Consider the following 13,710-nt stretch of genomic DNA (forward strand, 5'->3'; position numbering starts at 1 on the left):
ATTATATATTTTTTTTATTGTCGTCAATTTAGTCGCCGACACGGCCGTGTTGTTGTTGCCCTGTAATTCTTGGTTCCCTCATATACGCACTGCTTTGCCGACGGCATCACACAACAAGCTGTTCCGCTACCAAGAATCGAGTTTTTTTTAATTCCACCTTTACGGCTTCAAGCAATAGACATTCGCGGCTAATTGAAAATTAAAAAAATATTTATTTTTTTTCGGGTTGCGAGACAATTCCCAATACTACTAAAATCCGAACTCCCACCCCCACGACCTGCGACTGCGGCTGTTGTTGACATTTCAGTCGGCTTCCTCGATCCGAGCGTCAAGCCTTGTGGCCGAGGTTCATTTACTTATTTTTTCCTCTCCACTTTATCCGTTTTTGGCGACCCAGACCGCGCGTTAAAGTGACCGTCCTCTCGTGCGACAGTCGACAAGCGCTGATCCACAGCATTCTATTCCGAGAATGCCCACGGGAGACGACAAAAAACCGCGTCCGATCCCATCCATCCGTATGGACAGGTGCCAATCCGCATCTCCGCGGGCGTCCCAATTGAAGCCAAGGGCTACTACGGCCATCTCAAGGGCAAAAAGCGATGAGTCTGTCGACACCATTCGCGGTTCCTCGCCTGTAACAAATCGGTCAGCTGCAAAAATGGCTCAGAATGCGATAGATGCCGCTCTCAAGCGCTTCATTGCCACCACAGATCGGGTTAGCCACTTCGAGGCTACGATCCAAACTCCGGGCGCCCTGGAGACTGAACGATTCTCCCCCTACATGTGCCAGGTTCATAAAGACCAAATCCGGGCTTTGTGGGAAAAGGTGGAGAAGAGTTACGAGAGCTGCTCCGAACTGCTCTTCGGGTCCGACGACGGCGCGGACACTTCAACAGTGTTAGAAGCTAAGTATAGCTACTGCTACTTCGTCTATTCCAGGTGTGTGGCCCAGCTGCAGGAGATAATAGAAAGGGGCGCGGCCCAGTCAACTCTGGCTCCCAGCAGCGTCCACACACCCCCTTCCACCGGTTGTCGTTTAGCACCGGTAGACACCGAGGTGTTTGCGGGCGACTATCTTCACTGGCCCACCTTCAGGGACTTGTTCCCGGCGATTTATATCAACAACTCTCGTGTCACACCAGTCGAAAAATTGTTCCACCTACTGTGGAAAACAAGTGGCGACGCGAACGCCATAGTTTCCAAGGCCCGCTCACCAATGAAGGTTTCGTCTTGGCGTGGCGAAGCCTCACCGACCGCTTCGAAAATCGAAGATTATTGGTTAACAGCCAGTTGAAAATCCTCTTCAACATCCAGGCTGTCCCTCAAGAATCCGGAGTCGCGCTGAAAGAGCTGCAAGGCACCATCCAAAGCTGCTTGACCGCTCTAGAGATGTTCTCCATTCAAGTTGACGCTTGGGATTGTCTTTTGGTGTATATGGTTTCCTCAAAGCTTCCCAAAGTAACCCTTTCTCTGTGGGAACAATCCATCCACAACAAAGCCGAAATTCCAACCTGGAAGAAGTTGGATGCTGACGTCCCCCTGGCAGATCCCAAGTTCTTCGAGAGCTCCCAAATCGACGTCTTAATAGGAGCTGATATTCTGCCGCCAGACGGACGGTTTTTTTTCATTCCGCCAGATTTGACCTCAGAGTCGGTATTCACGAAGCGCCAGGTCCTTTTCCAGATTGCCAAATTGTTCGACCCAGGAGGCTGGCTCGCCCCCTTTATTGTCCGGGCGAAGATGTTCATGCAGGACCTTTGGCTCCAGGATTTAGGGTGGGACGACGTCCTTCCCCAAGATTTCTCTCAACGATGGGTTGACTTCCTAGAGAAATAAGTCCGCATTCCTCGATGGGTCGCGTTCCGCCCTCATTTAAAAATCGAGCACCACGGGTTCTGCGACGCTTCGCAGAAGGCGTATGGCGCCGCCATCTACGTCCGCGTGGAGGTCGAGTCCACGATAATGACGAGCCTGCTAACGGCAAGGAGACGAGTGTCCCCAGTGAAAATCGTCATCGCCTGGTTGCGCAGACCGGCGTGTCACTGGACGACATTTGTAGCCAATCGGGTGACCAAGATTACCCAGCTAACCGAGGTGGACAAATGGGCACATGTCCGCTCCGAGCAAAACCCAGCGGATCTCGCCAGCGGGGGGGCAACGCTTCAAGACCTCGCAGACAGTCAGCTGTCGTGGCATGGGCCTCCCTGGTTGACGAAGCCGCGTTGCGAGTGGCCGAGTCAAAGCAACGACTCCCCCGTGACTGAACTCGAGACACGAGCAGTCAAGGCCCACGTCGCGATGGCTCCCCCGGAAGACATCCTGGAGCGTTTCTCCACCCTCGACAAGGCCTTGCGGGTCCTGGCTTATGTCTATCGCTTCATCCAGCGCACTCGGAAGATCAAGGTTCCGGCTGAGGAGAAAGACTGCTGGTGGCGGCTGCGCAACGCAGCGCTTTCACCCCTGAGATTAGCTGCATAAGCCACGATCGACCACTACCGGCATCCAATCCCATTCAAAATTTGAACAAAAATGGGAGGAACAGCTCGATTATGAGACATTGCCACTTTGGTCCGATTGTGAGAAGATGTTAAATCGCCGATACCAGCATTAATCGGCTGAAGAATCGACAAAACCAAAGCTGGAAAAATTACCGTCAAGCAAACCACATAATCGAAGCTCATTTTCGTGTTCCTCCTCCAACAGCAAGCCTCAGCAAACTTGTAGCTATTGCAATGCAGAAGATCATTCACTACAGAATTGCAGCCCGTTTGGGCGTCTCTCTATAATGCAAAGGTTCGAGTTTGTTAAGTCAGCCTCCTTATGCATCAATTGTCTGCGAAAAGGCCATACTGTGTCAAAATGCAAAGGAAAAAAGTGTAGAGCTTGTGACCGCTCACATCACATTCTGCTCCACAGATACACAGTGCCTGATAAAAGTTTAGCGATGCCACCCCTTCAAGAGAATATTTCTCCTCCCTTTAACCAAGAGCAGCCTTCCACGTCACATGTTATGCATGCTACGTCATTGGACAGGGGTGATCTTGGCTACGTCAATCGTAAGCGTGCGCACCAAAAGCGGCGAATAAGTTTTAGCCCGAGCACTTCTGGACTCTGGGTCTCAAACGAATTTCATAACAGAAAAATTAGCGAACCGCTTACAGATTCGTAGAGAGGAGTCGTGTATCAACTTACTTGGTATTGGCGAATCCAATTCTCAAGTCAAGAAAAAGATACACACCGTGGTAAAGTCACGAATCAATGGGAGTGAGTTCTCGTTCGATTTCTGGATCTTGAAATCGATCACCGGTTATCATCCCGATCAATCGGTAAACGTCAACGATTGGAAGATCCCAAAGAACCTCCCATTAGCAGACCCCTACTTTTACAAGTCTCAAAAAATTGATATTCTAATTTTTTAATTAGTTTATTAAAAATTTAAATTAACGAAAACCGAGATGTGGTGGCAAGACTTGGCACGAACGAAAAAATTGATGCGTCGCTTCGAGTTCAAAAAATGCAAATAACTATATTTCATAGCTTAGCCTAGCTTATGCTAAGCTTGGCGAGGCGAGGCGAATTCGCGAAGAGCGCAAGAGAGCTTTATTGCGCTCTCGCCTTCGCCCTAAACTAACTACACTAGACTTCAAAAATTATGAATTCAGCCAACACCGGCCCCGTTCAACGCCTCCACGGCTTCAACATCCTGGAAGCGGCGCCAGCTTGTGAATCGCCCTCCGGAAGATGGCTCCATCGCTCCGTCTAAGATCGACGACCCTGACCATGCCGTCCTCCCCTGCGTGCGTCGCGACGATCCGTCCTAGTAGCCACTGTTGAGGCGGCAGGTTGTTCTCTGCCACGATGACTAGCTGTCCCTCCTTGATGTTTTCCTGCTCGTGGTGCCACTTTCCTCGGATTTGGAGGCCCAGGACATACTCCCGGGACCATCGCCGCCAAAACATTTGCTTGGCTGACGAGACAAGCCGCCATCGCCGCAAGCAGCTGAGACCCGCCTGGTCCGGGGTCCGCAGTGCTGGTGCTGCGACGAGGGGCCCGCGTGTCAGCAGCTGTCCTGGAGTGAGTGCCTCTCCGTCGCTTGGGTCCTGGCTGAGAGCTCCGAGGGGCCGCGAGTTCATCATGGCCTCGATTCCAACGAGGACTGTCCCCAGCTCTTCTGCGTTGAGGAGTGCGCCGCCCACCGCTCGTAGGAGTAGGTGCTTGGCAGTTTTCACACCTGCCTCCCATAGTCCGCCCATGTGCGGAGCCCGAGGGGGTGTGAACGCAAATTCGCATCCGCTTTTTGATGCGAATTCGGGAATCGCGTACGCCTGCTCCTCGAGCCTCTCGCGAAGAGCCTGGAAGTGGCGACTCGCTCCAACGAAGTTCGTCGCGTTGTCGCAATGCACGGTCTGGGGACATCCTCGGCGACCAATAAACCTTTGAAAAGCCAATAAAAAAGAGTCAGTACTTAGGTCTGAAACAATTTCTAAATGAACCACCTTGGACGCAAAACAAACAAATAAGGCAATGTAGGACTTATATGGGGGCCTTCCTCGTATTTTCAATGTCTTATAAACATGGCCAAAAAAATCAACGCCACATATTGCAAATGGGCGGAGAGCACGGAGTCTTTCTGCGGGAAGATTTCCCATAATTTGAGTCATCAGTCGGGGCTTGTATTTAAAACAGCGCACACACGATCGAACTGTCTGACTGCAGAGTTCCTGAGCGTTTATGGTCCAAATACGCTGTCGTAGGATGCTCACAAGTGCTCGAGGACCGACATGAAAATTTGTGTGGTGCAGATGCCGGAAGTAGCTCTGCACAAATTGGGAGCGTTTCGTCAACAGCAAGGGAAACTTGGCATCGTAGGATATAGGAGCGTTTGCTAGTCGCCCCCCAACTCGCAACAACGAAAAATTGCACCAAGTGCCGGTGTCTTCATGGATGAATGGGTTCAATCGCTGAAGACTTGGGCCGACCTTGGAACCTTTACGAATTTTTACTATTTCTACTTGATACTCGTGATTCTGAATTATTTCGACGATCTTATTAAATGCTTCAGTATATTCAGTCGGTGACAGAGTTTTTTCGAAAACTATACTCTTGTCTTTACATTTTCTTATAAAGCGGAACATATAAGCGAACACTCTCAGCAGTTTCAGGTGTGACGAGAATCCCTCGATGACGTCTAGCAAATCGGAAGTTTGCACCGCAGCGGTCAGTCCGACCACAGTCTTTCTTGATTCCTGCCGCAAGACTTCCTCATCCGGTTCGAAATGAACATTTTTGGGCCAGTTCTCCTCCTCGTCCTTCAGAAATTGAGGCCCCGTGAACCAGATCGACTGTCCAATTTCGTCGACGTCACAACCTCTAGACACTATATCTGCTGGGTTCTGCTTCGTTGGAACATGCCGCCATGTAGCCTGTCCTGACCATTCTTGAATCTCCACAGCCCTGTTCGAAACGAATGTCGACAACGACGATGGATGAGATCGGATCCAATGGCGAGTGACTTCCGAATCCGACCAGTAAACGATTCGCTCGATAGGGACATTTATTAGCGGTTTGATTCTCTGGCAGAGATCTGCGAGAAGGTGAGCGGCACATAACTCAAGCCTTGGGAGCGTTTTTGTCTTGAGCGGCGCTACTTTCGACTTTGAAGTCAACAACGATATTTTGTAACCTTCAGCAGATTTGCTACGAATGTAGACGCAAGCTCCATAGGCTCTCATGGATGCGTCGGCAAAGGCATGTAATTGCACCGGTGACATCGGATCAGTATGCACAAACCGAGGAATAGCTATCTTATCCAATTGAGACAAGGTGTGTTTTAGCATATTCCATGCAGTTTCTAAATTCAGCGGAATTGACTCATCCCAGTCTAACTTCTTAAGCCACAGTTCCTGCAATAGGATCTTTCTGTCCAGAAGTGCTCGGGCTAAAACGTATTCGCCGCTTTTGGTGCGCATGCTTACGATTGACGTAGCCAAGATCCAATGCCTGTCCAATGACGTAGCATGCATAACATGTGACGTGGAAGGCTGCTCTTGGTTAAAGGGAGGAGAAATATTCTCTTGAAGGGGTGGCAACGCTAAACTTTTATCAGGCACTGTGTATCTGTAGAGCAGAATGTGATGTGAGCGGTCACAAGCTCTACACTTTTTTCCTTTGCATTTTGACACAGTATGGCCTTTTCACAGACAATTTATGTATAAGGAGGCTGTCTTAACAAACTCGAACCTTTGCATTACAGAGAGACGCCCAAACGGGCAGCAATTCTGTAGTGAATGATCTTCTGCATTGCAATAGCTACAAGTTTGCTGAGGCTTGCTGTTGGAGGAGGAACACGAAAATGAGCTTCGATTATGTGATTTGCTTGACGGTAGGCGTACGCGATTCCCGAATTCGCATCAAAAAGCGGATGCGAATTTGCGTTCACACCCCCTCGGGCTCCGCACATGGGCGGACTATGGAGGCAGGTGTGAAAACTGCCAAGCACCTACTCCTACGAGCGGTGGGCGGCGCACTCCTCAACGCAGAAGAGCTGGGGACAGTCCTCGTTGGAATCGAGGCCATGATGAACTCGCGGCCCCTCGGAGCTCTCAGCCAGGACCCAAGCGACGGAGAGGCACTCACTCCAGGACAGCTGCTGACACGCGGGCCCCTCGTCGCAGCACCAGCACTGCGGACCCCGGACCAGGCGGGTCTCAGCTGCTTGCGGCGATGGCGGCTTGTCTCGTCAGCCAAGCAAATGTTTTGGCGGCGATGGTCCCGGGAGTATGTCCTGGGCCTCCAAATCCGAGGAAAGTGGCACCACGAGCAGGAAAACATCAAGGAGGGACAGCTAGTCATCGTGGCAGAGAACAACCTGCCGCCTCAACAGTGGCTACTAGGACGGATCGTCGCGACGCACGCAGGGGAGGACGGCATGGTCAGGGTCGTCGATCTTAGACGGAAAGCGAGTTCTAACGAGAGAGGAGGGGAAGGGGGCGACAGTGATTGCAATATAATACAATAAATAACATAAATAAATGTTGCGTCCAAGTGCGGTTCAATTTTATGTATGTATATGTTAATTTTAGACAATATATATAATTGAATAAATACATGCAATGTTGCTCTTCTATAAATACGTATGTGCCAAGAATTGAAAGCGATGGTGCAATATTTTAGCACAAGACAATAAACAATAAATTTATTTTACTCCAGCTTTCAATTTTTTGCACAAATACCTCTGATTGGTGATATATATATATAAATATATTCCAGCTGCCACTTTCCTGTACTTCTTGCTCCCTCGTAGTTGGCGCAGCAGAGTTTTTTCGCGACCGACACGGTTAATTTATTTAAATTATTTAAATTTTACACAGCGCGTCGCGGGCAACAATTTCTACAAGCACTAATCACTGGCTTGTTCAACTGCACTTATGTATTTTTATATTTTGTATATATATGTATGTATATATATGTATATACATATATATACATATATGTATACTGTGTCACTGTCACTATTATTTATTATTTAATTATGTTGCCAATTTTCGTCTTGTCCACCCGGGGGCCATGAATTTTTTAATTAGTTTATTAAAAATTTAAATTAACGAAAACCGAGATGTGGTGGCAAGACTTGGCACGAACGAAAAAATTGATGCGTCGCTTCGAAATCAAAAAATGCGAATAACTATATTTCATTGCTTAGCCTAGCTTATGCTAAGGTTGGCGAAGGCGAGGCGAATTCGCGAAGAGCGCGAGAGACCTTTATTGCGCTCTCGCCTTCGCCCTAAACTAACTACACTAGACTTCAAAAATTATGAATTCAGCCAACACGTTTATTGACGCACAGGGGCTCATAAGAGGCTGCGGCCGGGTCACGGCCTCCGATCTTCCCCAATATGACGAGCGGCATCCGCTAATCCTCCCGTACAATTGCCGTTTGTCTCGACTACTTGTCTACTTTACGCATCGCATAACGCTGCACGGCGGTAATCAGCTAATGATCCGTTTGATCCGCTCCAAATTCTGGATTCCGAGGGTAAGGAATCTGGTGAAGTTCGTCATCCATTCGTGTAAAGAGTGTGTCATTCACCAGAAGAAGGTGCAGACGCAACTCATGGGAGAATTGCCTAAAGAACGGAAGTCGTTCTCGTGTCCCTTCACCTACACCGGTATGGACTACGCCAGCCCCTTCCACATTAAGAACTACACGGGCCGGGCCTGTTTCATTACAAAGGGATGTGTTTTGGTGTTCGTGTGCTTCTCAACTAAGGCCATCCATTTAGAGCCTACCTCGGACCTTACGACGGAGAAATTCCTCGCCGCTTTCGCTCAGTTCGTGTCCGAAGAGGATGCACCCGTCAAGTGCAGTCGGACAACGGGAAGACCTTTGTAGGGGCTGCGACGCTACTCTCCCGTGATTTTCTCCAAGGCTTAAAGGGGGCTGTGACGAGTGCCTATAGCCATCAACAGCTTATATGGCATTTCATTCCCCCGGGAGCCCCCCACATTGGAGGCCTGTGGGAAGCAGGCGTCAAAAGCTTTAAGACCCTGTTTTACAAGTCGACGGTAACAAGGAAATACACCTTTGAAGAGCTGTCCACCCTCTTGGCTAAAATAGAAGCGTGCCTAAATTCGCGCCCGATTGCGCCCATGTCCGAAGACCCCGCCGACCTCTTGCCTCTTACTTCGGGTCACTTTCTGGTTGAGGGGCCCCTCCTCACTGTGGTTGAACCCGAGATAAAGGGGGATACCACATCCATTATTAATCGGTGGCAACACCGGCGGCGGTGGAAGGAGGAGTATCTCAAGGAACTCCATAAGCGAAACAAGTGGGGCGCCCCTTTAAGAGACCTCCGTGTAGGAGATATGGTGGTGGTCAAGGAAGACAACCTTCCGTCCAACGAATGGCGGTTAGGGAGAATCGACGCGGTGTTTCCGGGTTCCGATGGTCATGTTCGTGTGGTCGACATTCGTACTGCGCGGGGACTCATCAAACGCCCTTTGGCAAAGGTGGTTCTCCTGCCGACGGATGCGTCCTCCGGCCCACAATAGTCAATCACCAATAACCGACGTCATGTGTTGTCTCGTAGCTTTAATCCGTAGTTCTTGTTCGTTGTCCACACCCAGTACTGATTCCTTTCTTCTTTATCGTCATAGTCCGGCAGTCTACTCAGCACGATGCCCCCACGTCCACGCAACGCCATCGCATTGGAGCGCATTGGAGCGCAAACGTACTCGAGGTACTGTGTCCTACCGGTGCCGAGTCTGCAGGGGAATCCACCAGTTGCGGAAGTGTCGCCGCTTTCTGCGCCTGAATGCCGAGAAGCGGCTACGGGCAGTACTCGCCAATCGGTACTGACCGAGGTGTCTGGCCGACGAGCATTCGGACGGAGCGTGTCAGCGGGGGGACCGGTGCAAAACGTGCGGCCAGGAGCACCACACGCTGTTTCACCTGAGCGAGCAACCGATGACTCCGCACCAACCGCGTCTGGAGGCGCGTCGGTCGCGAAACGCCCTCGCCACGTCTCGGCGCTCTCCCACTGCGACCTGGCCTCCGTCCGCCGCTCCACGGAGTTCGTCCACCGCGCTCCCGTCCTCTTCCGTCGCGCAAAGGCAGTCATCCGCCATTGCCCAGGGGTCCTCGCGGAGCGGGGCCACGGCCCCGACGCTCTCGTCGCTTCTGCAGCGGCACTGCGTCAACGTGCTCCCGACCGCCTTGGTGCGGATTGACACCGGGACCCGGATCTTCGACACGGCCGCGCTTATAGATCCGTGCACGCCTACAAGCTGCATCGACGCGTCGTTGGCGGCGAGTTTCCGCTTGCCTACGGCCACCATTGGTTCGAGGGTCGATAACCATATCCGGCTGGAGGTGGTGTTCAAGATCGAGCCTCACGTTCGCATTCGCACTCCAGTCCGGAAAGAGAGCGAATCGGTGCGGACCCACTTCCGGGACATCACGTTGGCGGACGAGCGCTTCTACTTACCGTCTACGACCTCTGTGGTCCTGGGCGCGGACATGTATCCGTGAGTGATGCAGCCAGGGTTCGTGAAGATCCAGGACGTACTGCCAGTGGCCCAAAGCACCGTGTTTGGATGGGTCGTCTTCGGAGCCTGCCACCAGCCATAGCCGCAACGACTTTGTTGCAACCCGAACGATTGCAAGGGGGGGGGGGCAGGATGTTTCGATGAGGCCCACTGTGCCGCCTCTGCTCGCGGAGCTTTCCGAGCTCTGCCGCGCGCGCCTCCCTTGCTCTCGCGCTCCGACTCTCGGGTCTATGTTGCCGACCGTCGGCGATCTCCCGCGCTTCTTTTGGCAGAGCAAAGCGGCTGGGAGCTCGGTTTAGTTTAAGATAGTTCTTAGTCTAATGTATGCAGCGAAATAAAGCTGACGAGTTGAATTGCCCACGACGCCCCGCCTTTACTCTTCGACTTCGCTTGCGACGTGGGAATTTTCACTGGGCTACATTTCCCAGGATCTTGCGGCAGGACGCCCCCTACACATTGTCTATCGCCTTAATCCTGATGCATCCGTGAATTCTCCGTCTCAAAATTCAATTTTAAGCAGAAACGAGAAACGAGAAAACGAAATGGAGAAATTTATTTAAAATTGCGCATTCTGACGCGTTATATACTAAGGTTCTTGATGCTTCCGTATGGCCCAAACATGCTATTATTTATGAATTTCTTTACATGAGCAACCCTCGGGCTGGAGAGCCTCTGACTCCCTCAACCAGGCCTCCAAAAAACTAATCAACTCGTTTTCTTTGCACTATCAGAATGCTCGTAGTCTGTTGGGGAAACTTAGCAAGCTGCACGCTAATAGTGCCTCCTTCGAAGCCAAACTTATTTCTTTCAATGAAACGTGGCTTAACTCCTCTGTTTCTGATTGCGATTTATTTGCGTCAAATGCGTACTGGCGGCGGCGTTCTTATTGCTGCGAAATCTGACCTAATTTCTGAACTGGTTGCCATAACCTTCTCAGATAATACTTTGGAGTTTGTTGCGGTTCGTGTTCAAGTTCACGACTGTTTTCTCTATGTATCATGCTCTTACATCCCACGGTCTGACGCTAATATTTATCTTCAGCACCTGTTCTTAGTCCAGGGAATTCACTCAACTCTTCTTCTTACTGAAACTCATGACTTAGTCCGAGGTCTTATTGACCTTTCTGTGGGTCAATTAAACTACGTCAAGAACTGTGGTGATAAAATCTTGGACCTTTTCTTTGCGTCCGAGTTCGCCAACGCCCTTGTCTCAAGAATTGACCCCATCTCCTGTCCCCTTACTGGAGATAATTCTTGAAGCGTCGTTTCCTTTACTTCCTAATCCAGAAGTTGAATCGACAACTATATTATATTTTATGCTCTGCCCTTGATATTTATGCCCCATCCTTTCCTTCACGTGATGAATCTCACAAGCCCCTATGGTTTTCTCGTCGACTTTCTTACCTTAAAAACATGAAGTCTAAACTTTACAAGAAATTCACCAGGTCTCGGTCAAAGGTGGACCTTTCTATATATTTGACAGTTCGCACAAAATTCTTAGCCCACAATTCTTAATGCTACGGAAACTACCTAAATCGGTGTAGAAATTAGTTCCAGGCTAATCCTAAGCAACTTTACGCGTTTGATCATTCAAAACGAAGTTCCCAACTTTTCCCTTCTTGTCTTCATCTCAATACTGACTCCGTGTCTAACAAGCCTGATATAGCGATCTTATTCGCAAAATTTTTCCAAATGCAAATTTATGTCATTTCACCGGAAGAATTGCCTCCTCGCCAATTACTCTATAGGTGCGTGCGATCTTGAACGGTACAGATCGCGGAGTCCTGTTTAACCATACCCTTAATTTTATTGATCATATTGGTTTGGTTTAATTATTAGTAAAGCTCAAGGGGGTTTTGCCTTTGTTAAGCGATGGTCAAAGGAATTCGATGACCCTTATACATCAAAACTTCTTTATATCTCACTCGTTCGCCCTATTCTAGAATATTGTTTCTGTGTGTGGTCACCTCAATATGAAAAGTATCAAGACGTTATTGAATCTGTTCAGAAACAATTCCTTTTCTTTGCTCTACGTTTATTAAACTGGTCGTCTTCCATACTATGCCGACAGGCTACAACTTTTAAGCCTCCCCACCCTAAAGGATCGTCGAACCTGCCACGGCGTTATTTTTATCTTTAAGCTTATTAAAGGTCAAATTAGGCCTTCTCGTCATTTTCGTCCAATAGCCCTTAACGTCTGTAATACGAACATTGACGAGCATGATCCTTTCCGTGTTCTTTGTTTCATGTATAATAATAATTTTTTTATTTTTTTAATGTTGAATTATCCTTCGAGTTTAAATTTGGTAAATCACCTATCCTTGCCTCTGCCCACCTGATGTGAGTCGGGGCCGATGTGCCCTTTTGTTGTGCAGAGGTAAAGGTATAATTTAAGAATTGCAGTCTTTGCTATTTATTTTTTATAAATAAATAAAAAATACAAAATATTTGTTGATGTTTTCGGACGTATTCGGAGCATCGGCATGCGACCGACTAGCAAATTAGACAGAGCTGGAAATGGTGGAAAGCGGAAAAAATGTGTGTCAAAAACTAAAAGTGTATCGAATCGAAATCAGAATACCGTTTTAAACATTAAACATTTTATTTAATCGATGTTTACTTATTTTATCGTATAATATATTGACACGTATTAAGAATTTGCTTTAGGCAAATAAAAATCTGCCTTGTGTGGTTACGCGCCAGAATTTTCGGTCGGCTGTTTTCGGCTTTGATTCTCCCTATTACCTTTGCATTTGCAGTTGACGTGTGACAGCAATATGAAATGCTTTTCTTTAAGAGTAGAAAATTAAACACAAAAATATCTAATTCAGACCTGTATGCTAAAGGAATGGTACTGAAGGGTAGCCCTGCAGAGCATACTTGGGCTAGTTTGTCTATTTTCGTTTCAGGATTTGACAGACGCTTGGCTATCCGCTAATTCTACGCCGTATTGAAAGCTTGGCTGTATTGACCGTATCTCAGTCTAAGAGATTAAAGGCCTCTTCAATCCCCCAGTGCTCAGCGTAGATCCCAGTACCCACGGCACAGCTCATTTAGAACCATCGGTGTACAAGAGACCTCATCTTTCACGGTTACTCTGCCCCTGCTGCAATCTTCCCTTGTTCCAAGCTCTTCCAATATGTTTTTCATATTTATAAGCCAAAGTAGGAACCAGTAAACCCCGCCCTGAGATGTGCCTTAGTTCTGCTGGGATCGTCCTCTTCGTTACTTAACCCCGATCCACTCTCTGATGATTGAGGATTGAGTCGGCGTTGTTGAATCTGCTTTTAATGTCTATATTGCTTGTATTGCAGTGCCATCTCGACATGATCTACATCATGTAGTGCTGTTTCTGTCAACTTGGCTTTACGGTATGCGTGCTCCCGGATGTGAACATCCACGAGTCTATCTAATGTCTTCGGGTCGAAGGAGGTAAGGCCTAATGGACAGTAATACTTTTCTGATATGCCCCTTCTGTCTGATTTCTTTGCGCTTCTTTGTATAGTTCCCTTTGTCTTGTTCCTAAGCTTGTGTTGAAAGACTCTTGCGCTCTTCTTCTGAGATCGCCAACCACGGTGAATCCTGCTTTCTCAAGAATGAAATCCTACACGTCTATTGAAAAACGTTATTCAGGATGTTCGTAAGATCCTCCACCTCATAGGTT

General features: G+C 48.7%; 1 protein-coding gene and 1 pseudogene across 1 annotated transcript; one reads left to right on the forward strand and one right to left on the reverse strand.

Annotated features, from left to right (window-relative positions):
* Window positions 1-3,695: 3,695 nt before the first annotated feature.
* LOC147645049 (uncharacterized) lies at window positions 3,696-4,253 on the reverse strand. Its single transcript, XM_086830906.1, has one exon. The coding sequence runs from the start codon at window positions 4,251-4,253 to the stop codon at window positions 3,696-3,698; it is 558 nt and encodes a 185-aa protein (XP_086687032.1).
* A 4,612-nt stretch (window positions 4,254-8,865) lies between these two features.
* On the forward strand, window positions 8,866-10,129 carry LOC147645050 (uncharacterized; annotated as a pseudogene).
* The last annotated feature ends 3,581 nt before the right edge of the window (window positions 10,130-13,710 follow it).

The sequence above is a fragment of the Drosophila serrata genome, unplaced genomic scaffold (genome assembly GCF_035046125.1).
Source record: "Drosophila serrata isolate PLE 108 unplaced genomic scaffold, ASM3504612v1 contig_25, whole genome shotgun sequence".
Classification (NCBI taxonomy): Eukaryota; Metazoa; Arthropoda; class Insecta; order Diptera; family Drosophilidae; genus Drosophila; species Drosophila serrata.